The following is a 26,772-nucleotide window of genomic DNA, read 5'->3' as shown; positions in this document are numbered from 1 at the left end:
GATGACAAACAGAGTCTGTCAACTATTCCATGAGGATTCGAGGGCTTTAAGAGCAAGATTGTTTTATCGTGCTATATGGATTTAGTAGTAAAGAACTCGAGGTAGCAGCAACACGGATCGTTTCTCTGAGATATGTTTTTCGTCTATTAGTTTTCTATAAACTATATATTTTCTATCAGCTTATACAGAACAACAGTTCAACTATGTGAGAATAAAAACACAACATAGAATAAAATAAATATATTTCCTAATATAAAGAAATAAATACTTCCAGAACGTTAGCGATTATAATTAGTCGACTACTCTGAACGATGGCGAAATACACGTCGAAAGAAAGTGCAGCAACTTGGTCGATATCTTAAAGAACCTACCCTAATTTTTATTTACCAATTTCTTACTTCTACGTCCTTTTCTGAAATCTGAAATAATAGTATGAAAATTCAGTATGTATGTATGTATGTATGTATGTATGTACAAGAAGCAACTTGGATCGTTATACATAGAGTCGCGAATGACCGTGTATCGGTCACTATCGATACACGTCGCTACAGAGATTCTAAAGATCTCGAAAAAACATAGTTGTGTCCGTTTCTAAAACCACACGGGGAACGTTTGTTCCAACGAGCATCGTCGATTAAAATCTCGTGTTATCGGGCATTTTCACAAAATACGCGACTTTATCTTCTGCCACTCTGTAATTATGAATCCATCTGGATCCCTTCCTGAGACTACCATCGATTCCATCCCTCCACACGCCCGCGGGCAAGTAAACCTCCCTTTGCCTGCTACCGGAATAGAGAACAGGGGCGACTATTAACTCCTCGCCCACAGAAAATTCGTCCACGACAACGTGGCAAGCTGGATCGGCCGGATCTAGCATCCATAAAGGTCTGATTATGGGCAGACCAGTATTCAGTGTCTCCTTCGCGTACTTTTTCAGCAACGGCGTAACAGTTTTCTGCCTTAAGGTCGTCAGCCGCTTGGCTATCTCTAACACGGATTCGTCCGAGTATTTGCTAGGCAGATGAGTGAAACGTATCACGGGCAGGAATGTAGACAGCTGCAGCCATCTGATGTACAGCTCTTTGTCTGGCAAGCTCACTTCGAAATCGTTGTCGGGATTGTTGTCCGACATAGGTAAAGCCACGTCTCCGCCAACAGCACCCGGCATGATGAACGGATAGCCTATCATTCCGTAGGTCAAAACTGTTGGAATTACTGTTTTGATGGCCTTCCAGGAGGAAGAGAACGGGGGAAGGGATACGAAGACTGGCGCTCGGGGTCTGGAAATCGCTCCCGAGACACCAATCACCGGCACAGATCCCAGGATTGCTCTTGTAAATAGAGTTTTGTAATGATCCGGATTGGTAAGCGGCTGTTCGCATTTATAATAGTGAGGCATATCCTGTGCGGTGCCCAAGTCCAGGTAGAACGAGTCCACGTGGTATTTCATGATCAATCTTCCAAGCTTGGATTGCAACCAGGGCAACGTCTTATTGTTCGTGATGTCCAGAACGGCCACGCTATTGCTTTGTTTATATCTACGAACGAGAATTTTTTTAATCGCCTTAAGCTAACCTATTTCCTCGAATTTATTACACGATCTCTGTTTCCAGAACGACTAAAAACATACTTAATCTTTATTAAATAAATAATTAATTAATAAAAATGTTTGAAATTGATCGTTACCTAGTCAGAGCCGGAATTCTCGGATCGCTGCCTCTTTCAGAAATCAGCAGCCTGCTGGTGACTGCGTCCTTAAAGTTCACAGACTCCGTGGATATGAACGGTTGGATAGTGAAGACGATTCTGAATCCTCGACGATGAATAATGTTGATCGTTTCTTCCATAGATGGGAATCGTTCTTCGTCCAGCACAAAGTCGCCGGTACTGGGCTGCCACTCCTCGCTCAACAAAACGTGTCCCTGTCGCAAGAAACCGAGGGCTATCACGTCCTCGGTGTAATTGTAAATCGCAGCTTCGTCGGTCGGTGCGATTTGCCAGACGGGTTCGGACAGCAGCGAATGAACCGCATTAAGTTCGTTCGGTTTCAGCCCGTCCCACAGGGACTTCTCGGCCATGGATGAGTGCAGGTTTTTCATGTTGTCCGTCGCGCAGATCGTGTAATTCAGTTGCGGGAGTGGCGTCAAGTGATTTATGTAAGCGAAAGCGTCGTGTCTGGCCTGTAGGCAAAAGTCGTTGCTCCTGTTTGCGTTTATGGAGACGTAAAGAGGCGTCTCCGGGTCGACCAATATCGTCGCGCCCTTCGAGTTCAAGAAGTACCTTTTTAGCACATTGCCAAATGTATGTTTCGCGATGTCACCGGTGATGAACGGACTCGAATCGAGACGTCCGCGCTCCAGAGGATAAGGCATATTCTGAACCTGACCAGCACCGTACCAATGGCCTCTTTTCGACGACCAATCGAAACAATCTGTAGGGTTATAGTAAGGGTTGAGGCTTTGCCAGGTAACGTGGTAACAATGCATGTCTTCGTGTTTTGTGTGAGCCAGGTACAAACGCGTCTGTTGGAGCCACTCGAGACAAACCGAGTCTTGCTTCTGATGATGGGGCAAACATTGAAAAACTCCGGTCTCGGGGGGAATGCCTTCGCCGAGTTGGGCCGCGATCACTTCGGCCCCAGTGCTGCTGTACACGTGCATTACTCTTTCGTTTTTGTTAAACCTAAAAACGACGAAATTAACGTGGTAAGCGTGGAAGAAGAAAAAGAAGCAAAGTAGATGTTACAGTTGGACGCGTTCTTTAAATTATCTTGCACTATCGGCAAGGTCCAACAGGATATTTTAAGACTGTCGGGAGATGTTGATACACGACGATACGAGGTTTAATAAACTCGATTCGACGCATCCTGACAGAGTGTCGGATAGCAGTCGAAAGTGAAACGAGCAATCGATGCAAGTGGTCGATATTCTAATTAAAATGAAAAGATCAATTTTAACCAAACTGTCAACGTGATTGTTGTTTGCTTACCGAAATTTGTCGAAATAGGCTCGTTGTAAAACATGCTGGGTGTAATAAATGTGCGCGAACCCTACGAGGAAAACGACGCACAGAAACAGTATTCCAACGAAAACTCGCAGTCTACGAAATAATACGAAATACCGATGTTTAAGAAAATTCATTTTAAATAAATATTCGCAACAGAGTACTGTTTTCGGTTTACCGATAATCGGCGTTTTGTCTCTTCTTGCTGCTACGCAAAGCCTGTGGAAGAGACAACTGTAGCTTCTCTTTGAGCAGACTGCTAATGCTGTTGACGCTGGTTATCGTGGAATTCACGCTTTGTCCGCCGGGAAGCTCCATCGAATTGTTCCCTAATTTTTGATTCATTATCGGTGCTACGACCCTGCCTTTTCTTCGAGGAGGAGCTTGCAACGGGACTCTAAAAATTCCATTTCATTTCAGGAAAAAACGAGCAAAAATATCAGGGCGTGAGAGGAAATATGTATTTTTGCTTCCGTATATGTATACCTTTGCAGCGATACAGCACTGCCGACGTCGTATCTTGGAATCATCGCGCGATCTAAAACTTTCCTGAACGGACTCAAAATTCGTATTGCTAAATCATCGAGAGTACTATATCGAGTGTGTGTGTGTGAGAGCTTTTCCGTATTTCAATCGATTCTATTATACACTATGTATACATGTAACTGCTAACGAAAAGCTTACAATCACCAAGACAAATGATTTTTTGCAATGTAAAGGAAACACGACTGGAGACACTGCAGCGTCAAGACCGTGGAGATCCGTTAAAAACAAGAAACACTTTTTCCGCATAGAGAACGTTAGACGTAAAAATACGAGCAGTCCTTAATGACCGATTGCCAACCGACCAACTGACGCGACGACTGTGAAAGTCTCGAGCGGACTTGTAGCGCGATAACCCTACAGCGATATAAAGAAGGTCGAACCCAAAGATGATCCTCGCGATGAGCACTGCTCTCCAATACCGGTTTCATTCGATTAGACGAAGGATTCGCGCGTGGACACTGACAATATTGGCCAAACTTTTAAGGAGTAAACAAGATCGAAAAAGAAAATCGTGATGACTCGGCGAAATACGTATACTTTTTTCACGCAACAACTAACAGTTTTATAGATGAGAAATTTTGATGAAAGTTGAAAATTTTAAGCACCGAGTGTAAGAAAAATCTCGAGCGTACAAAGATACGTGACATTCCAATAAACCATTTTGTCGCATTTTCATGCTAGTTATTCCTGCTAAGAGTTAACCGTTGTTATTACATAGAAATTTGATTAAATTCTTCCCAATACAATGTATTAGAAAAAATAATCGTGTTCACCAGCGGCAGCGAAGCCGAGCTATATTATACGTATGTAGATACGATCGGAGGAAGAGTAAGAATAAGGCACTTACTTGGCCAACTCTTCGTCGTTTGCTTCCTCCTCGGTCTCTGATCCGAGTGGACTTCCATTGGGCGTCGAGCCACTGTTGCTGAATGTCACGCTGCTGCTGTCGTCGCTTTCCGATCTGTTGAATTTCGACGAGTTTCCCTGCGAAACATTTAGTTATTCGCGCGAGAAACAAACTGATGAATACTTTGATGTCAGTTTTATTTTACGCTTTCCCAGAGAACAAGACCCGAAGACGCGAAGCGGAGCAACTGTGTCGAGTCACAGGTAACTTTAATACTTTACGGAATATATTTCGCAGGATACAATAGAATCTATACAATGCTATTTCGTTTGTCACACCTTCGAACCGAAAACGAACCTCCTCTATCGCGTCCAATTTCCTTTTTGCAAATTCGGCGAGTGCTTTTTCCAGAGAATAGATCGAACTGTACTTATGGTCCTTGCCATTCTTCTCGTCCATGGACAACAACGGTTTCTTTTCCTTCGCGTATTTCATGTAACACGTTGCTTTGCTCTCTATCGAAATCTTAATCGATCAACATCGCGCACAATACACACATCGAAAAGAAAAATGTCCTGCCTACGGCTGTGCATTCCTTCTTCGTGTTTGGTAAATACGAGTCGTCAATTACGTCGAAACGATATACGATATTACTCTTTATTCACTGACTAGTCTGCGCACTCTTTGCGAGTGTTGACGGTATTGTTGTCGTCTGATTTAAAAATACATTTACGAGGGGAGCATCCATGTTCGAGCGACTAATCGAATTGCTAGTAAGGGAAGCAATTTCTTTGATCTTTAATCGTCGCTGGGATATTTGCCGCAATTTCTTTAGATTGATAATACTAGTGATAATAAAAACTTTTCGCGTTTTGCAAAATTCATTGGGTCGTCTACGTAGAATCTCTTGTTTAAAAACTTTAAAGAGCATGTAACCGCAAGTAAAAAAAAAAAGAGAAAAAAAGAAAAAAGAACGCGTCAAGTTGAAAAACTCAATCCGTATCAAGGAAAAAGAACAAAATTAATAACTCGATACGATTGACTTACAAAAAAAAAATTTCAGTAGAGTGTAATTATTGCTTTCGAAGGTTTTCCACTGTTTCCGTTCGGTGTGTCCGTTGAATTTACCTTTTGTCTGTCGATTCTCAGATTCTCCATCTCGTCTAAATTGCTCGGCATCGAGACGCTCGTTTTACGAATATCCGCGACTGCACGAAACCTAGTTGTCGTTTCGGGACAAATGAACCTTTTTTTTGTTCCGTTTCCGATGACTTCCGTAGCTTCGTTTGTGCGTATACTCGCGTCATGTTCCGTCACCTTCGGAGCGTCTAAAAAAAATGTCAATTACTATTTATTATTAAGACACAATCAGAGTATACATATGTGTACGACATCGTCAGAAACGTACTTTATCCGTGTATAATATGTCGAACGCGTAATTTTGTTTCGACGTCAAACTGATTTCTAACCTCGACGATAAATGAGGACGGAAACGAACTGAAAGAAACACTACGGCTTTCGAAAGTGAGGAAAATGTGCGACTGCGGAGATAGGAAGGACGACGACGGCGATCGAGTTGTCCCGGAAACAGTGACGCTTTTCAGGAAATGCGGCAAATCGTCGCGTCCGACGAAAGATATAGCCGGACGATCGAGTCTTGACACGGTTTCGGACAAGGACGACTGGGATCTTCTAGTCGATTCGTCGCAGTCTGATCTTGGATTTACAGTTTGCGACGGAATCAAAGGATCGCCGAGCAGCTCGATCACCTCCAGCAGTTCCTCTAGAACGGTATATGTACATATACATACTCGTAATTTAAGATAGAAGAATAACGATCGGCCAATGCTCGACAGTACAATTTCGTTAGTCGAGAAGAATGCGAGTGTGTTCTCGGAGAACCCGAGGAGGACGTTTGGCAGCCTCCGATGGTCTCTTTCGAGCCTTGTATCTGCGAAGAGGAAGTCGAAGAGGAGCCGGATATCGAGTGCACGCTGGCGATCATAAAGCCAGAAGCGGTCGTAAACAGGAAGGAAATCGAACGACGTATATTCGACGAGGGTTTCGAGATTTTTCGGACGCGTTGGCTACAGCTCACGCCGGAACAGGTTTCAGAGTTTTATTCGGACAAGTATGGACAAGTAAATTTCGCGCACCTCGTCGCCTATATGGCGTCTGGGCCCGTAATCGTTCACGTTTTGGCGAAACATCGTGGCGTAGAAGAATGGAGATCGCTTATGGGTCCGACCAAGGTATACATACATTGTATGATCGCCGGATCGGATTTCGTTCCGTCGCGTCGTCGAGTATCTTCTTATCGGTGCGCTTTAGGTTACGGAGGCTCGTTTATATTATCCCGACAGTATAAGAGCGAGATTCGGAAGAAGAGGCGAGACTTTCAAGAACGCAGTTCATGGAAGCAGCACTCGAGAAGAGGCCGAAAGAGAGATTCATTTCTTCTTTCCTGAATGTAGTAAACAATGCCGCCGTATATCACGATCATTTATCGATTTTCTCGAAAATTACGAGCCAAATTTTGACATTTTATTCTAGCCATAATCGAGCCACTGCTAAAAAACGAACCAGCAACCGATTACTTGTGGGAAATAGTAAATCCTGTCCTCGTGGAAGCACTATCCTTGGTAAGACGAATATAATAGTTAATGCAAGTTATCTATCCTTTCGAACAGCGTATAGACATCGACTATTTCTAACAATAATTAATAAATATTTTTTTTATGCAGTGTTGCAAATTTAAACCTGCAGATCCTGTCCTCTGGCTCGCTAATTGGCTCATATTAAACAACCCTAACAAGCCTAGATTGCCGCAAGATCTCGCCATGATTCCAACATGATTTCCACCTTTATCCAATTAGAATATTTTACTGGTTTTAGCGTGTGTATTGTGCGTTAATAATAAATGTCTCACCTACTGTGTCCATTTCCTTTGGTGATTCGCGTCGACATGGCGCCTTTCTATTTAATTTTCGTTGCGTGCCAGACAGAAGAATGGGACTGTACCTTGCAGCAGAACACACGCACGGACCATGTAAACGTATAACAAAAAAGAAAGAGGAATAACGAGAATTAGCTGCATACGATATTACTCGAAAATATTGCAAGTCGCGTTAGATGGGAATTTAAAGAGAGGAATAATTAAGCAAGTACCTTGACGTCACCAAATTCTGCACGACGTTCACTAGCTCTTTATCTTGGAAAGATCCGCGACCGACTGGCTCTGTTTCTTTGATTAGCTTGCAACGTTTCTCCTCGATGTTTTTTTCGTCGACTGATGCGGAACTTTCTGCGTTCTTTTCTTCCCGGCCCGTCCAATTGTTGTTTACAATAGAACTCGCGCCTGGCAGGTGGATCGTTTTCGAGGGGTAAAGATGACTCTTCTCGTCTACGCGATCCGCTTCCAATGGCGAACCCCAAGTGTGACTCCTGCATCGACACGATTACGAAACGTTGATAACATCTGGGAAATGAAGCGAAACCAAGATACGAAATATTCTACCTTTCCCGTTCCTTGTTCTCGAAACGCACTCTCGCGACTGCTCCAGCCTTGTGCTCGTGATCGGAATCATCGCACGTGATTTCCTGCGTCGCACCTATTAATCCATTGTCGTCCGGAATTGTCTGGTCGACTCGGAGGTCGCAGCTTCTCGTGTTCTTTAGTTCGCTTTGCGTCTTCTTTCTCGCCGGTTTCTGCGGTGCTTCAGGTAAACTGGATCGCGTTCCGATCGATGACCTTTCGAGCATTAAAAGAAACGTCCTTGATACTATTTTCCAGTGGACTACAAGTAAAACATTTCGTTAGAAAAATTTCAATTTAGAGTCGTCATTTTCTGTTGTACAGACTGCTAAACAAAATGCATGCTAATAGTCTGTAAAATTTTTTAATCTTTATTTATTATCTATCAAGTAACTCGAGCTCCTATAAGACCGTTGCACTTTACGCAAGTAATACGAAAGGGCAAAGTTTAGCGCATAAGGCTGTGTTAAAATTTAACCCACTTTTCCTAGCAGACCACCGCCGACTGCTAAGAGTCAGTAGTTGCCTACATTCAGTGTTGCATTAACGTGTTACGAGCTTACGAAGCCACTTATAGTATAGTGTGCTTGGCGTTGCTCATAGTATTTCAAGGTGAAACCCTTGGATTATATTAATTCATTTTGAATAAAAGTGTTGTTCTTTGACCGGATAAGTAATAACAATAGTAAAATAATGTTTCCTATGTAAATATATCATTAAAAATAAAAAAATATACATTAATTATGTGCTGTGCTGTGCTGTACCGTACTTGGCGATCGAATTCTACATGCACAATAATGGTTTGTTATATGTATAAACTCGTTCAGGGTTAATGGAATAAAACTGTTTACCTGATAATTGGGGAATACCAGGGATCCACCCAAGTGGCTTCGGAGGAGCTCGATTTCGCGACTCCGATGACAGACGATTGGTCTAGAACGTTGCTGGACGCAGGTTTGTACCAAGGCGATGGAGTTCTGACCGTCCTACCCGGGGTCAGAGGTTCTTGCAAGGTATTTCCAGTTTGTTGCGACGGCGATATCGACAAATAAACGCCTCGACGCTCCGCCAAGCCGACCGGATCGACACTGGCTACTCTGACGTCCCAGGGATCGACGATTGAGAGTAATACTTTCTGTGCAAAGAGAATAAGGATGGAGAGAGCGTGAGAGAGAAAAGAGGGGACACGACGAGGAGAGATCACCGTAGCTGGAGTTGGCTCGTTAAGGTTGATTAAAATTACGCGTGGTATGGTCGGTTCGAGCCGAACGGAATGGGAAAAATCGTCCGACGACCGTACTCGTCGGTCAACCGGTCAACATAATTTACGATTATGCTACGTGGATTTCGCTGACAAGTTTTCCATTCGTATTTATAATACGACGCATTGTTGAATGGAGAAGGAACCAACGAAATTCAAGATCTCGGACGATCTGTTAAAATTCGAAGCTGTGCTCGGAATTCGTTCTGCGTTTGGTAATTGTTACGGTCGTAAGATACTAAAATCTATTCGAATTTAAACAAATTCGAAACATTCGATGTAAAATAAGTCACGCTGAACAAGCACTAGACCATTAAAAGCGCAATAACGTTAGCCCAATAGCAGAATTACACTCTCGAGTGGGCTCGTTAACGAACAAAATTGATTATAGTATTTACACTCCGTTAATTAGTCGGGGCAGAGCCGAACTGACAGTTGATGTTCATGTGCAGGATCAATCGAATTACATAATGAAAATTGATAGTGCGTTGCGTCTCACACACATACACGATATACAGTATTTGTATTTACTTGTGTCCTCGGCGGAAATTCTTAATTAGTGCGTTAATTTCAATCCCGTGATAACCAAGTTTTTTATCATCGAGAGGGAAGACTTTTAATTCGTTGATCCGCAAATAGGCAGATTAAATTATACGATTGCAAGTTGTAACCGAGGAACCAACAATTCACACGACACCTTTACTGTGTTTGTCAAGTGTATGTAGGTACTTGTATAGGCACGCATTATCGAGAACCCCGTATCTTATTTACAGTCGGCGCAGCCGACGTACAACGTTTAAAACAAGCGGGGCAATAAAGCGATTCGGGAACCGCGCAAAGGCAACGCGGTTTAAATTTCGCGATTAGCAAACGAAACGTTTTCCTAGGCGGACTTTTGTTGACGTCCGATAAGGCGAGGATTATTTTCGCGAAAGGAAATTGTTCCAAACGCGTCGCACTTGTACGGAAATAAACCGTGAACGTAATTTTGTCAGCGTATTTTTTCCAGCAGCGGTAACATGAACGAGGGAGTCTTTGTTTTCCGTTATATGCGTCGACTACAAAGCGTTCGCGATTTAATAGTTCCTGCTGTTCGGCTGAATGAGATGTTTCTCGTCAGAAAAACTCTCAAGATTCGTGTAAGAGAACTACTCGCGGAACCGCCATTGTTATGCGCCAAAGGAACGTTCGAATCGCGGGAATTTCGCAGCCTTACCGCGAGAAAACAACAAGGAAAATTATCGCCGATGATCTCACTTGTACGTCCGATTCGTTTGCATGCGGAGACGCAGGTTTTCCGTGAAATTGGGTTAATAGCCGTAAGAACGGCCAGATCGACCTCGGTCCAAGATACGAGTTAGCTAGATGCAACCTAACTCGTTCGCGACAGGCTCTAATCTCTTCGCGTGTCGATTCGTTTCGAGTTACAATTACCAACATTTTTATCATTGTATCCCCGTGATCGTACCACGGGAAAGTTTATTATTATTTTTACGTAATACGTTGATGTTTATCTCGTCAGCGCGTCATTTTGTTATTACATATTGCGATCAACCTCCTGGCGCCTATTTTATTTATCCTTTTTTTACGCAGCTTATTTCCAGCTTATTCTACGATAATTAATACGCGATCTACACTGACAAGCAAAAGTAAATACGTTTTATAGAATTTCCGACGAATATTAACTCTAACTTTGGCACATAGAATAGTGCGGCGAACATGTATAAAAGCAAATATACACAATACATAGATACATATATCGTATGGTGTGACACGATAGCGGTTCTACTATGATATGGGGATGTATGACATTACATGAAACAGGCGCGATACATCCAATTATTATTGGTAATGCGAACCATTAGTCTTATAAATAAAATTTCTATTCTCGTGTGTTAAAAATGATAGCGAACGTGACGAAATTGTTAGATTAGTCTGCATCCGAATAACGACGAATGCAAAATTGACTACATATAATATGTATACATTCTATATCTGTGGTAATTAAGTCATGAGAAACGTAAAAAGCCATTTACTGTCCTCGATAAACTTTAATTATTTATAGTATATTAAAACGTTACAGTTTCAAAATATTATTTTACAAAAATGTATAACGAGTGTTGATTCAGTTTCGTTCGTCGCTGTACGTATGCATTAATAGCTGAAATCGCGAACAACGCAGGCTTTGTTGTGCTTTTTAAAGACACGTGTCATCGACGATAAGTAAACAGGGTACCTCGTTGCTCTGTGAATTATTGAAAGAATTTCGGTCGAATCGGCCTTTGCTGACTCTGAAACAAATAGCGTAATTCCAACCAAGAGAATGCACAGACGCCAAAAATTTTAACCTACTGCAAATGCAACCTTTAACGAATAGGAAAACTGCAGTTGATGATTTCGTAACAACCTACAGTCGTATAGAACTTTGGAAAAAAATTTGCCAATCATTTTTTCTTTGCGTAAAATTATCGCTTTAAGCCTTTGCACGATCCTATTTAAGTTTTTCTATATCATAATAGAAACGAGATATTAAAAAATTGTACGAGTAGAGAGGGTATTAAATTGGCAAATTTGTCAATTTTATTAAGGAAATGTAAGGGGAACCGAAGAAGCAAGATAGGTACTTTGACGCGTTGAGAATCGATAGGTCTTACAAGTAAAGATGATTTATGATAAATACTTTGAATGAATTCTACATTATAGACCGTTTAACGTAAAGTCGTCACGAAACCGCAAGATATCGTAATCAACTTTTACGATTAACACATGAATGAAAAATTCGTTATCGTGCGATTCTTCTATGGCGACGAACCGGTCCGTCCGTTTATTAGCGAGTACTATTTTTAACCGAATCGAGAAAATCGACTATAACTTTGGAATGGTGTAAATTGACGTGTCAATTGTTAAACGGTGTTGCGTTATATAAGAATTTCGTTTGAAAATTTGTAATCGTCGTGCGGAAAATGTAGCTTTTACTATGAAAATCGACTAACACCCGACGACGATTCAAGCGGGTTGCAATTTCGGTCGAGAAACGCGGGCGAAAAAAAAATTCCGTAAAAATCGCTCGAGTAAAACAGAGCACAATCGAGAGGAATAAAAAGCGCGAGTTTCTTGCGGCGTTCGAACGTCTTTCTCTTATCGGCCGATAGATTCGATATTGCGGTTACGTTAAAAAGCAATCATCGATCTTATATTACAAACTATATCATTTTTAGATAACAGTACAAGACGGAAGAAACACGATATATACACACACACACACACACACACACCCACCCACCTTTTGGCTGTCAGTTCTCCTTCGTTTCCTTTTTAATCTTTCCATGGTTCTCGATTTTGGAGATCGGTCGATTCCGAGGCGGGCGATTTCTCAATTTTCCACTAAATTCCGTCGCGTGCAGACGAGATTAGAGGAGAGAGCCTCCACCTTCGAAGACAGGTGGTTTTAGACTGATCTTCTGTTCCTTATATCGGCGACCACTTAGCGATATCTTCAGAGACCGCGTTCAATGTATCGGTAACGCATTCGCGCGAACGCGATCTGTACACACGGCTACCGATTTGCATGCGTTTACTCGTGCCAACGAAACCGAGACCGCATGTTTGTATACGTACAAGATATGTATGTCCCTCTTTCCGCCCACGGACGACCGATATCGATAAATCCCGTGAGTGACCAAATCGGAGCGCGCGAGCGAGCATGTTTACGCCGATCGTAGTGCCAGGGGGACATCCAGTGCGGTTCACTATCTTGGAGGAGAAGGTTCAACTACAAGGAGAATATGATGGTACATAGTCCTGAACGAGGAGATTAGTTTCAAAGGATACAGTTTGTGATCGTGGGGATATAGGAGCCCGTTAGCCGTCGGCTAAAGGTCCGGTTCTTTGAGAGGGTTCACGTTTTTCGATAGGAAAGGGTATATGTATAATTGGTGTCAACTTGACGAATGTAATCGAAACCCGTCACGGTCTGGAACCGCAAAAAAGAAACACACCAGGTGTCGTTCGGACACAAATATGTACAACTGTTCGTTTCCCGGCACGATGCTTCTTATACAATGCATAAAAAATACACACACACACACACACGACACAATTTATTACGTAAGCGACATTGTGTACCGAACAGGACGCGAAATCGGCATGAAATCAGTAAAATTATAGAGAAGAAATAATTCCGTGAGCATTGTAAAGCTTCGCTGGCTTATCGACTCGGGCGCAGAAAAGGACGCAACAGAATCAGACATAACAGAGATTCTCTTTTTCGACTTTCGAGAGAGAAATAAGACAGACGTGGCTATATTCTCTGCACTTTTTTTATTTTTCCCTCGACTTTAAGTAAGATGATTTGAAAACAAATCGAATAATACCGCCGCTAATCCGAAATACCAGTTTTACAGCAAACGTCGCGAACTGATATTAGATGATAAACTGGAGCATTTGTTATTACAGGCTACGATTATACATAATAGTTTAATTAACTTCTATGGAGTTAACTGTAATGATATGGTCTTACTATAACAATAATTAAATTATACTACCTAATTCGTCATCCAATTTGGCAGACTTACTTAACGTGTTAATTAATGAAGTAATTAATAATTAATTGTCCTATCACCCGATTTCCAAATTTATTTTACGCAAATAAATCAATATTTCTCTCGATACAAAAATACTATTGAGCGACAATAAATAATCAAAGACTCGCGCACCGATCAAATTGGATGCTTCATTTTGCGAACGATACACGATCTTAATAAATATACAACATAAATAAATATACACTCGAATAACAATTACCGATAGAATTCGTCGAAAAAAAAGTCGCACATTTCTCTCGCACATTTTTCTAAGATCGACGCATCGGAGCATCGGAGCATCGGAGCATCGGAGCATCGCATGTTTACGACTTTGGACGTATTTCTTTCCTACAATTCACGCTAATTCCATTCGAAAATATTCTACACACCATCAACACCTACTTAACGTACCTATAACGATATAACTTCGTCAAAAATATTATTGCCGCGAACGCGTACCTACTACCTATCTATCTGACGCTCTACCGACTTCGCGAAACGCTTAGCTTTTTAATTAATTATGTAATTACTTCATCGATTAATGGAACAATACATCACAATAAGTCATGAAAGTCTGAACGACTATTTCTTTCTGCCAATCCACGTGACCTTCGGCCAGAACATATCCGTGATATTTTAATACTTGTTCGATACTTTGTGTGCGCTGATTTTGCCGATTGCAAACTCAGAAACGCTAAGAGACTAATACGAGTGTCACTTTCTATAGATAAATGTTTATTTTTCTTTGTTTGCTTTCAAGTGACTTTTCAGGAAAACGCGAACGCCAACAAAGGGACAAGCGAACGTTATCTCGGTAAATCGTATTGACGAAGTGGCAAACCATCCTTCAACACTTAAACCTAGACGGAGTTTGTGGCTTCGTCGTAATACGATTTTATTTTGAAAACCTCAAGCAACCGAAGGTCTACCTTTATTCATTTCGATTGAACGTGTGCGAACAAACTTTCAACGAATGCTCGCAGATCAGTTTTTTTGCACACTTCCCACGACAGAGTTATTCACAGAATAAGAATCGGGAGTCGTTATCGTACGATAGACTGGTGAAAAAATAATTAAAACTTCCAAACTCTGGATGCTTTTAACAATATTTTTGTTTCAATCTCTATATTCACCAGATATTGCCTTTACGATACTTATATCGGGCCGGTCGTTTAAACTAAACAAAAATTGTCATTATTTTTACAGCTTTCCGTTAACATTATATCGTTACCATCCTCTTCGATGATACTTGACCTCCGCTGCCTGCCTAAAAAATCTCGCGCACGATTCATTCCGAATAAAGTTTAAAAACATTAACGATAGTTATACATCTATCTCTATAATTATTATCTGCCGAGGCTTCTCTCGTTGCTGGCCAAGCGAATCGTTGGGAACGAACAACGGTTCGGTTGCGTAGCCATTGGGAAAGTAACTGAAAGATCAAGGGAAAACAGTATAATAAATGCGGAATAAGTTTCGTTCCGAATGATTCGCTGTTCGATCCACTGTGAACCACGACGAGCAGGCCAAGATACTTGAAAAGTTCATATCGATCTTCTCACCGATATTAGAGATGCTAAAATTATTCATATTTTATATATTTATTTCACTTGGTATTATCAGCATATCCTTCAACAATGTTACTGAGTATTATTTATTACTTTTTTTTTTCTTTTTTCTTTTTTTTTTTTTTCATTATGGCGTTCTTACCGGTGTTTTCAATCAATGTATTTTTCTTTTCAAGTCTTATATTCGTAGGATTTCAACGCTCTCCTCCTCCTACATTGAACCCTTTTGCTCCAAGTTACTCTTGTTTTACGAATATTTTTCGTACGATGCAACGAATATCAAGTATTTTCTTTTGTTTTAATTCGCAACGACGGTGGAACAGCAGCGCGTTAAGATTTCGACTATACACGGCTATGGTTCATTGAATCGTGTTCGTTTACAACCTCAAGCATGTTCACGATTTCTACACTACCGAGAACAGTTCACCTTTATAGCTCTGCCTTTGTATAATAGTAAAAATATAGCTTTGGAGCAAAAGTAAATTCCTGTTATCTTTCGTATTTCTATTACACGTGTACACTTTTACACGACAGAAGATCGTGAAACGGACTTTTGTACGCGCGCGTTCGCGTAGTACGAAATTGAACGATGCTCGAAGCGTGTTCAACAAATGCAGACAGGGTGTCGGCGCGAAAGGAAAAGAACGGCTTAAACTATACCGTTAATACTAGTTGCTTCACTCGTATGAATTAAACGAAGGAAAATGTTCAATATCTATTAGGCTAGTAGAGAGGAACGTCTTGTAATTAAACGATTATTCGATCTTGTTCGAGAATAAATTACATTGTACGCGAAACGAGTGATAGGCCAAAGGATAGATTCGTCTAGAGGTTAGTGTTTGGCGCGATATTGCAACATCTCACATCTGGAGACTAATGTAAATCTCTTGTGTATTTTAACGACTCGTGATTCAAGCTAAAGTATCATGATCTATGGTAGAAACATTATCAACTAGAGACACGATGATACTCGTACTCGCGGCTGGTATTGGTATTTACTATCTTCCTTATAGGTTTTCCTTAAAAAAGAAAATTCTTCGTTTCACAACGGCACATTTCGTGTTTGTGTTGTTTCTAGACGAATGGGTATATGCACCGTTACAAATGATTTTGACACGATACACACACACATTACGAAGCCGATACGAAGCGAGAGACTGATATGATTAGGTGTCTTACTGATCTGTACGGTCACCTTAAAAAAGTAATTCTAATCGAAAAGTCCTGGCTACAAAGACAGACAAGTGAAACGTTCGATGAAACGGTACGGTATCCCTCGTATTATGCACCAAACATGATTTTAACGTCGGATGTTACGTCATTCGCCGGGATCGTCCCACTTGGCTTCCTCGGCTATTCGATCAAAACAGTCTGACAGGAACGTGTACTGCGAACAGAACGTTCATCGTTCGAGCGTAAATACCGCGCAAAACAGTTTGACTAAACTATTGCGATGCAGAGAAAAAAAGAGAAACTGTAATGCAGCTAAACAAACTGGTATTGTAGGTACTGTAGGTACGCTGTAAAGCTGAATTACTACAAATAAAAATTTTAAATAACTTTCAGTTCAGTTGTCATGTTTTAAAGAGGTGGTGTAGTCTATAGAAGGTGTGTCTGGTTATTCTTTTAAAATAAAAAATAAGTAATTATTCAAGACGCTAGTTTGTAGCACCGACTCATGGCCAAGAACAGGTTGATTAGAAGCAATTTTCGCAAAGAATTTGAATTAGACACTTACGTAAGGTGTGAAGACCTTAAGCCAACGCGGCGGACGATTGTCCTGGCGCGTGTACTGGAAGCAGAATGCCATTCCTTCTTCATCTACCTCCCACCGGGTAATAGAGTTCCATTGAAATTCAACGACTTGAGATTCCAAAGTGCCGTCCTCCTTCGCCGCGTGTAGCTTAAACGCTGCTGCTCCTACGGCAGCGACAACGTGCCCTTCTTTCCTCGAATCGCACACGCAGTGAGGGAACACGATGTCGCCGTAACCGCTCAGTTCCTTTGCCAGTTTTAAATACTGGAAGCACAAGGTAAACAGATCCGGTATTGAATTAGAGAAATAGCCCATAGCCCGGTGGATCGGTGGACATTTAAGGAGATGCAACCCGGCCGTCCGAGTGTTATTATACCTTCTCCCCCTCCCCATTAATAAATTACCTAAACACAACCGATCCTAGGAGAAGTAACTTTTGAAAAGCTAGTGACATTCATCTAAAAAGGTTTTCGTACCTCGTGTTTCCTCGACGCGTTCTGTAAAGCCTTCAGCTGGTACAATCGTTCACCGGCTGTGACGTGACCTCTATTGACCTCGTCAACAGTTTGCCAGAAGATCCAAGTTAACGCTTGCTCTCCGAGTGGTTTATTTACATTGAAAAGCCACCTCCTTATCGCGAGACAGGTCGCGCTAGCGGTCGAATAGTTTTGAATGTACAAAGTGTGAGGGTGCTCGTGGGGTTGCAACTTACGTTCTGAAACATACGAGCGCGACACGTGTTACCGTCGTCGTGAAATTCTTTGACCCTCGAGAGTTACTTACCGAAATTGTACTCGACGATTTCGAATAGATAAAAGTATTTTGCCGTATCTGCGTCTAAGCTAACTCGACTGCAAACAGCGTCGTACACGTCCTTGACGGAAGCAGCTTTGGCAACCGTGACGGTGACAACCTCGTGATCCGGTAGGAGTACTTTCAGATCTACGGCCGGCCCTTGATCCCCGTCCTCCTCGAGCCTGTCGGTCAAGAAATATTGCATGGCGTCACTTTCAGCGATTACTCTAACGGCACTGACTTTCTCCAGGTATTGCTCCAAACCGCGTCTCCTCGCGTCGAGTTGCTGCTCGCTTAATCTGCAAAAGTATTACAAAAGCATTAGCGTAGGTCGGGTTAGACAGACGCGAGGTATACTAACTAACGCGTTCGATATCCTCGTTTTAGCGATAAGTTAACACGTCAAGTACATACTGGAATGGCCACTTTCCTGGCAGTTTGGGGAAATTAAAGCCAATAAATTCCTTTTTCAGAGCCACGTGCAGGGCAGCGAACTCTCGATATCGCCTGGAGCATAAGTGTCTGCCCGCCATGTGTACGTTGAAGGCAACGTATCGTTCATGCTTCCTCTCGCGAACGTGATAGTCTGGTACGCTGATAGGTATAGATCGTTTCTCGCTGTAGTCCACCGACGCATAACTACGAGATGAATAGAGGAGCAGATGAAACGACGAGATGTCATGAAAGAAAGACAATAAAGTCTTGTTAGTGGTCCTTGTGTAGATTACTCGCAGTATGCCATTGATAAATGTACGTTTATGGTTTTCGTTACTCTGTCATTGCATACATATGTATATGTAGAGACCGGTACGCGTTAAAAAATTCTGTAATCAGCTATAAATAAATCCCTCGAAATGGTAGACGTTAATAAAAGTCTGGTAAATCGTGTTAGTAAATAATTAGTGCTCGTACCTGAGATCTTCGAACGGCTCCAATCTCTCTGCCTCCTGCGGCGTAACGGAGATAACGGTTAGCGTCAGGACATCGCCTCCGGACTTGATCAAGTCTACCACCTGCTTGTGGGTGGCTCCCTCGACGTTCACGTTGTTCCTGCAATAGACAGCTGACTTTATTCGGCGATAAAAAGTCCCGGGCACCGGACTCGAGAGCGAGAACTCTCCTTTACCCGGTAACGATCGCCTTTAGTCGCGAATCTAGGTTTGATCCGCGACGATCACGATTTTCCATCCACTCGCATTGCACCGCGGTCACGTAACACGACAACATTGCAGCATCTCGCGTATACGTCGGCAAGATTCGACGAGGTCGTGTCACATTCGTATCGATCAGGTCGATTAGACGTTGCACTGAACACCGACGCGATAGGAAAGGAAAGGAAAGGAAAGGAAATGTCAATCGAACTTCCTATTTCACAGAGGGGAAAAGGTGATTAGCCTTGCGCGAGCTTAAACTCCGAGCGTGAAAGGACGAGTGTTGTTATTGGTCGTGAACGTACATACATATGTACGGAGGTAAGACTCTCGACTAAATTCACAATCTGCGCTTGAAGCGAACGCGGACTGGGTACTTGATAATTTTGCCTATCGTCCCCGGTGTCCCCCTCGAGTACATATTTTCTACTATCTCCGATTCCGGGGCAAAGGGGGTTGACGTCAGTTTTCTACGTTGTCGCGACTCTTGAATCACTGAATCAATGCGATATCTCTCTCTTGATACACTCGAACGTTTTCCTCTTCTTTTCTGCTCTTTAATCTACAATACCAACACAACGCATTTTCGATTCGTACAAATTCCTACGAGTTCTCGCGATAGGGTAAACCAAGTACCAATTAATTAGGACCGATGAGATCTGTTTTTGTTTCTTCAGCTGTTGCGAGCATTCTTACCGAACAGACAGGACAAGAAATTTATTTCTACACAGTTTAATCTTAATTGACAAAAAAAAGTAATTGCTACGTACGTTTATAGAATATAGATACATATGTATAGATATAATTGTAATACGACGGAGCATTCTTTACTTTGAGCTAAAAAACTGGCTGCATAAAGAAAGAGAAAGTTTACGCGCTCGAGTTAAATGTTAAGTTTAAACGATCCAAGTAAAATACCGTAATGTATATTCCTACGGTTGTTAAACTCGGGAATGTTCAAGTTATTGTCCACGTATTCTTACGTTACAAAACATATACATGTTCCTGGGTGAACGAATTGTTGTTGTAGGTCCCTTTGGGCACACTCGTTGTTTCGCAATGTCTGGAAAAAGGTACAGAAAGTGCCGAACCGGAGTCTCGGTATCGTGGAATGTTGCTCTCACTCTCTCAAGGATCTTTTAGGTATTGAAACAGTGCTTTCGTAACAGTTGTTGTTGCACGTTGGAACAAAGGGTCGCGGGATGAGTTAATTTTTTATTCTAAACTCCCCCCAATTGCCGCGTTTTTAAAAAGCAAACTTGATCCCTGTGCCCGATTTTCTTTTTACGAGTTACAGGGAGACAAGATTCCTTTAGTAACTTTTTCCACGAGTTTCTAACCATCTCGCGCAACAATCAAAGTATTTTTAACGCAGGCAACTATTTTTACGGCGAACCCTTTCCAGGTTCTTTACGTTCGGCCTGAATGGCTATCGATGCAACGGAAAATCGTTTTTCCTACTTAGCACATCGCGATTCGACCGTCAGAAACCGTAACAAAATCAATCGAAGGAAACGCCGACGGCTGTGCTCTATTGATCGAATGAGCGAAAGGAAGCCGCCTTCGGTCGTAGGAAAAATCGAGACAATACCGATTCGAAAACGAAGAAAATCGATCGACAGGAGAGATTATTGTTTTTATTCCGACGCAGTCTGGCAAAAAATGCTTGGTCGCGATAAACGAAATAATCGATGCTTTGTCGATATTTTTTTATCGGGTATTATCGTTATCATTTTTGAAAATAGCTACAAAGAGGTCAGTATCACACCGAATCGTCCGATGACTCGCGTCGATCAGAATTTTTACACTTGTTCGTTTCTTTGTAAGCGGTAGACGCGATCGAGGCCTTAATCGACATGGTCGCGAACGTATGTAATTGAAGAGAAAGCTAAGCCGACGGATCGCGATAAATTCACCGAATGAACGTTAATGTGTATCTCGGAGCGTCAAGATCGATTGTTCAAGGTAGAAAATAGTCGGCTGTGTAACACTATTACGAGTACCGTACTTTGTTTTCTTTTTTCTGCCCGTAAGAAAGAAAACTATGTACATATAATCGTCTTATCGTTGCATATTTTTTCCAAACGAAATATCCATTCGATGATACGATTCGTATCGTTGTTCTATCTTTTCTCAACGAGTCATGTCAGAGATACAATTTAATAAAATTTTGTTGATCGTAAATGAATTTAGGTCCGGTCCGGGTTACGAGAACCGGACGAAATTCAAACGTTCGATACTGTTGCAAAGAAAGGCGTGTCAATGGTACGTTTACAACTTTTTTTTAATATCTACATACATCTATTCAGAGGGTGCAAACTCATCGTTCCATCAGGTGGTTTTTATACGATTTGTGATACGCTCGACTATGTAGCGCAGAAAAGAGGTCACGACGTATGTACATTTATCTGGATAGCGAGTGTATTTACATTTAACGATAGAATATCGACGTGTCCAGAGTATTCGCTCTGCTTTCGCGACAGCGGACCTGCTACCTGCTACCTGCTACCTGCTGTTAATAAATCATCAAGTTCGCGGCAGTGCAATTTCCTAACGATGCAAGAAGAATATCGCATAGAGTGCAATAGTTTGCTCGATCGTGCGCAAGTTCCGTTTAAAACGTTTAAAAAGTAATTTCGAAAGAGAATTAGGAATCAGGATTCCAATGTAGGAGGACGGCTCGTAAATGTCGGCGATTAGTAAGGAAGAAGATTGAAATGTTTGCGATTGAAACGTTTGCCCCAGAACTCTCTTATGTCATGGAGAAAGTGATAATTGCGCGCCGAGTTTCCGCGAGTAGCGTATAAATAACTGACCGACGACGAAATCTGAATCAGCATTTAAATGTTACTTGCATCGGCCATTAATTACGCAACGCTCGGTCGTTAATTTGCCGGCTTTACGTTTAAAAACATAAATAAAATAAAATGAAATAACCCGGATGACAGGCCAAGGGACAACAACGTTATACACGCATACGTATATGGTACATACATATAATTCTGAATAGGTTAAAAATATTTATTGGTGTACCGTAATTACTCGATCGATCGAATTTCTAGCAACAGCGATACACCGATTTCCACAAAGTCTGAGAAAAGGCTCCTTCAAGAGTTCCCCGAGAAGCCGTCCAAGTATCACGAGTGGGCCTCCTGTCTGTACACGGCCAGAACAGCGGCCAATCGGGATTTAATCGTGGTTCTGATCCAACATCGTTCGATGCTCTTCAAACGGTCATGGTACACCGACGTTTCCGATCCAATCGAAAGAGAGAGAGTAAAATCGGACCACTGTAAAATCGGGTCATTCTAATACCTGTACATTTATCCATATTATTTTACAGGTTAGTCGAGTCAAGGATTATTTTACTTATTTTTTCAAATAATAATATAAAGACGGCTGGCTGGCTGGCTCATCGGATAATTCGAAAACCGTCAAGTATTGGGTGGTCTTTCCTCACCTTGCCTGTTTGCGAACAATTCAATTACAAGTGATTCATAGATATCCGTCGACGAGCATTCCAACGGCACGCTATTTATGCGCTGCTTTTCGCGAACGCATAATTTCGTTCGATAGCCGAGGAGAGAACGTGTTGTCGATAAAATATCCGTTTCGCTCTAATTTAATATCGTGCCCTTGACAGCTGAAAAAATCCATCGGCGAGATTGCAGCGCATATGTGTAACCACTTGTTAGAAGCCGCATAAGAGACAAACCTTTTAGAAATGTCACCGTATGGTAAAAGTACTCTACCGTAGACGGGAATCGAGCCTCTAAGGTCGTCTTTCTTTCCATCTTACATAATTCCATACACGCTATCTTAATTTTATTATATAATTTCAGCCTAGATTTCGATTATTGCGCGCGTTAACCGCGTTAACCGTTTAATGTTTCTTAAATAATAAATTTCAAATAAATATTTCTACAACCAGTGTATCGATTGTTCGCAGCCACGTTACGTTTACGAATTACTCGAGCACGGGTTAGGTTAACGTAATCGCGGCATAAATGACATGCTCGCATCACGATGCTCGTCGCGCGAATCGTTAAAAAATCACCGCAGACATGCGAGCAATTAACGTCCGATTAGCTAGAGAGGGTAAAAACCAACTACACTGGCCTATTGCGTTCGGCCAAGACAACAAATTGAGTAATTCACCGTTGCATATTTTCCCCTGGTGCTTCGTGCTTCGTGCTTCGTGCTTCGTGCTTCGTGCTTCGTGCTTGTTGCTTCTCCGGATTGTCTTGGGAATTTTTTCGAGATTCGTCGGAGAAAACCTTGGACGGGAATCATCGAGGGACGACGCGTAAATCGTCGACCGGTCGGGTCGATTCAATAACTGTGGAGATTTTTCACGACGACGATTAAGACCTCGCGAATCCCGTGAATCGTTTTCTCTCCTTCGCCTTCGATAACGCTCCACGCGAATAACATTAGCAAACCGAACGAGCCTCTACGACATACCGTTACTCGATTGACAGAATATACATATGTATGTACATATAATGCATCTCTCTGGTCTTTACTTTTTTTATCGATCATGTACTCTCGTCGTGTCGTTTACGAATCCCCGGATTGTTCGAAATAAACGCCATACAACATTCTCCCCGAATACGATTTATGTATGTACTTGTACAAAATGGTTCTGGCATTTCGCAAATTATACCGGTGTAACGTATTTTTAATTACTTTTCTCAGCTTAACGAGACGCTCATGTGTCTGCCGCAATTTAAATTGCTCGCGACACACGGTTCAAACGTAACCGTAATTTATTTTCGCTTATGTTCCGACAGCTTCAAACGAACGATTTAATAATAATTTCATTTACGTTTCCAACGAAATGGTACAACACAATTTCGAGCAGCCTGGAGAAGAAAAATTCAATAGTCCAGATGATTTAGGTCTGCAAAGAGGCGTATGTAATCGAGGCTTTTCTGGAACCCCGCCCACGAAAACAATCATCGCTTTGACGAAATCGAGAACGAAAGATCGAAAGAGACAATTTTCATACGCATAAATTAGAAACGATTAATCAGAAATAAATCAACGATAAAAGATAGATCGCGACACCATCGTACGTGCCGTTTACCATGAACTTTATCTAATTCAGATTTGTTAATGAACAATTCGGAATATTCAAAGTGGCTTCAAGGACCGGTCAAGTGACCGCAGAGGTTGTGCCAATTTATGCTCCGATTAAAACCAACTGTGAGAAAGAAAAACGATCGAAACAGCCGGATAGATCTATGCATGCACCTACATACGCATAATGTTCGAAACTGATTTTTCCAACTGGGAATTGTTAGGTTTACGAACGAAGAATAACATTAAAGAGACTTTCGTTAAAGAAAACTTGTATGAAACGATAGTTGCGAGTACTTGAAACTATTCAAGATAAATTATGTGCAGTGTAATTATCAATCAGCAAATACAATTAGCATAATAATCGATCGGGGAATAAAGTTGGACGTTGTTCGTTTCTCTCGTAACGCTAAAAATCGATAACTCGATCACGAAACTCGAGTAATCGAATTCTCCTCGCAATTTGAATCGATTCTGCGGAACGGTAAAATACGAATATAAAAATCATCGATCGAGTTTAATTGCTTTACCGATAACGCAGCGCTCCGCTAAAAGATTCGTCACCGTATATGTATACATATAAATCGCAAATAAAAAACGCTCCAATACCGTGATATTCCTTATTTAGAAACCCAACGCTGCATCGTATTTCAACCGTACTAGAAACGTATTACTACAATGCACATTTTCGTTCTTTCGATCGTTCTTCCCCTCTTACGTCTCCATTTTCTACGCCATACAACTGTCTCTCCTTACGGTAAGAGATACACGCCTGTACACGTTATGACCTTTGATCCTATCCTTTTGAAAATTTTCTTTATAAACAGATCTCGTTGCTTCCATTTACGACTCTATTTATCTCTGCCATGTTGGTATCACACGCTTCTCGAAAGCTAGTACAACCATGTTTTGAGTTAAACGGTTCAAAATGAAACCCAAAACTCACGTACAAAATAGAACCCTCGATAATAGGGCAACTCTTCGAAATTAGGATTTTTATACGTAGATAATTGTCGATTACGTACGTTTTATGGCACGCATGGGCAGCATTGCACAATCTGTTCGAACGCAATTAATCGTGGAGAGGAAAGCAAAGTAGCATCGTTGAAAATGCAAAACGAAAACACAGAAGGAACACTAAACCGTGGACAACGGTGGTACCTTGACAGGTACATACATACAACACAAACTGTGCCAAGGATCTATCGTTTCTTCCGCGATAAACAGCACCAAATGTCTAACCACCCGAATCGATTAAGGCGAACATGACGCTATCGCGGTGGTACCGATAAACCCGAAGGTTCGAGAAGAAAAAAGCAGCATCTCAGCTGTCGAATATGACAGCTTTCGCTTCACTGGTGGCATCCGATCACGCCTCGAATCGTGTTACATACTCTTGCCACGAACCAACTTTTCCATCCGAGCGAGAGTTTCTTTTGTCCGAAACTGGAAAACGGTACCCGTTTGACAGGTAGACGCGCACAATGTTCGAAATTTGAAAAAGAAACGAAAGAAAAGGAAATGTATAACAAAACGCGACTCGAGGCAAAACGGTGTACTCACACTTCGAGTATTCGATCGCCTTTTCGTACACCGGCCTTCTCGGCGGCACCTCGGGGTAACACGGCGCTGACATGCTGAAGCGGCGCGTACAGTTCCCCGTTGATGCTTCTTAGTTGTCCACCCTCGCTGACCTGGCCGCGTACGTTGAACCCGAAACCAGTCTCGGTTTTGTAAATGGTGACGCATCTCGGTCCCTGTCCGATCGGATTCGCCTGATTCACCGGGTGCTGAGGCACGCGTCCGTTGTTGATCATCGTTGCACTCGCGTTCCTCGTTACGTCCTCGTTCGTAGCTGGCAACCGCTGCACCTCCGACTCGCAGTCCGCCATCTTACTCTCTGACCGCCCATTGATGTTCCTCTCGTACGGGGATCCACCACGAGACTGCGCCTGTGTCGAATCGAGTCAGGTCGCCTAGCCTCGCCTCGCCTCGCCGAGCCGCACCGAGCCGAGCTTTTCTCTCTCTTCTCTCCTTTTACCCCTTCCATTGGGTTATGTTAGGTTTTTCTATACACGATGCCCTAAAATTTCCGATAATATTTTATTAATCCAACTGCTTGAATCACCCAATATTTTACTCGTATCGACAAAATTCTTCTCACTGCGTCTCAAAAATTCTCATTATATTATATCCACCAAGGGTATCGAGACCACGATACGAACGAAATATAAGATACATGTGTATATATTTGCCTATATTTGCGCCACAAATCTATTTCCTACCTTTCTTTTACATCCACCGTAGTGCCGATGCAGTAACGACCGCTAGAGGTCCACTTTTCAAATCAGTTGTTAGCGCCAAATGGTCTTCCTGACGTTAATGGGAAAATAATTAAATCTTTGTGTTAATTGTTGTGAAATATTCTAGAGTTTACAAGCGTATAAAGTGATTGAAATGTACGTATTATTTGGCACGGTTTAAAGATGTTTTCGTTCCGTGTGCCATGGTCATGTCGATGTTGAACAAGTCGGACGATGCATCGTGTAACTAAAAATTGAAGTATGTACATGTTCGTAAATTACCAGCAATTAAATGTATACATGTACATATATCCATAAATTGTTCTTACACACGCTACC

The 26,772-nt window shown here is 41.9% G+C and overlaps 3 protein-coding genes across 8 annotated transcripts; 1 reads left to right on the top strand and 2 right to left on the bottom strand.

The window, feature by feature from the left end:
* Positions 1-292: 292 nt before the first annotated feature.
* LOC143343964 (myogenesis-regulating glycosidase) lies at positions 293-13,371 on the bottom strand. 5 transcript variants are annotated; one of them, XM_076769439.1, is made up of 11 exons: positions 12,479-13,371; positions 8,786-9,069; positions 7,917-8,150; positions 7,568-7,843; positions 7,329-7,414; positions 5,528-5,727; positions 4,400-4,536; positions 3,185-3,403; positions 2,992-3,102; positions 1,690-2,685; positions 293-1,541 (listed from the first exon to the last, which is right to left on the bottom strand). In XM_076769439.1, exons 1-11 carry the CDS (start codon positions 12,521-12,523, stop codon positions 635-637), a joined length of 3,495 nt encoding a protein of 1,164 aa, XP_076625554.1. In that variant the 5' UTR covers positions 12,524-13,371; the 3' UTR covers positions 293-634. The 5 variants fall into 5 exon arrangements, with proteins under 5 accessions (XP_076625554.1, XP_076625558.1, XP_076625553.1 ...); XM_076769438.1 differs by having other exon boundaries at positions 296-1,541; positions 7,329-7,420; XM_076769440.1 differs by lacking the exon at positions 12,479-13,371 and having other exon boundaries at positions 296-1,541; positions 7,329-7,420; positions 7,917-8,196; positions 8,786-8,916.
* On the top strand, positions 6,568-7,254 carry LOC143343967 (nucleoside diphosphate kinase homolog 5). Its single transcript, XM_076769447.1, has 4 exons — positions 6,568-6,651; positions 6,731-6,869; positions 6,953-7,041; positions 7,144-7,254. Exons 1-4 carry the CDS (start codon positions 6,568-6,570, stop codon positions 7,252-7,254), a joined length of 423 nt encoding a protein of 140 aa, XP_076625562.1.
* A 129-nt stretch (positions 13,372-13,500) lies between the features above and the next one.
* Snx27 (sorting nexin 27) lies at positions 13,501-26,082 on the bottom strand. Of its 2 annotated transcripts, none has more exons than XM_076769446.1 (7): positions 25,694-26,082; positions 18,810-18,947; positions 18,312-18,536; positions 17,886-18,196; positions 17,579-17,817; positions 17,085-17,366; positions 13,501-16,733 (listed from the first exon to the last, which is right to left on the bottom strand). In XM_076769446.1, the coding sequence occupies exons 1-7, from the start codon at positions 26,020-26,022 to the stop codon at positions 16,665-16,667; spliced, it is 1,593 nt and encodes a 530-aa protein (XP_076625561.1). In that variant the 5' UTR covers positions 26,023-26,082; the 3' UTR covers positions 13,501-16,664. The 2 variants fall into 2 exon arrangements, with proteins under 2 accessions (XP_076625561.1, XP_076625560.1); XM_076769445.1 differs by lacking the exon at positions 25,694-26,082 and adding an exon at positions 19,024-19,414.
* Between the last annotated feature and the right edge of the window lie 690 nt (positions 26,083-26,772).

The sequence above is a fragment of the Colletes latitarsis genome, chromosome 7 (assembly GCF_051014445.1).
Source record: "Colletes latitarsis isolate SP2378_abdomen chromosome 7, iyColLati1, whole genome shotgun sequence".
NCBI classification, from domain to species: Eukaryota; Metazoa; Arthropoda; class Insecta; order Hymenoptera; family Colletidae; genus Colletes; species Colletes latitarsis.
The sequence above is the reverse complement of the archived record's forward strand: the minus strand, read 5'-3'. Positions and strand labels throughout refer to the sequence as shown.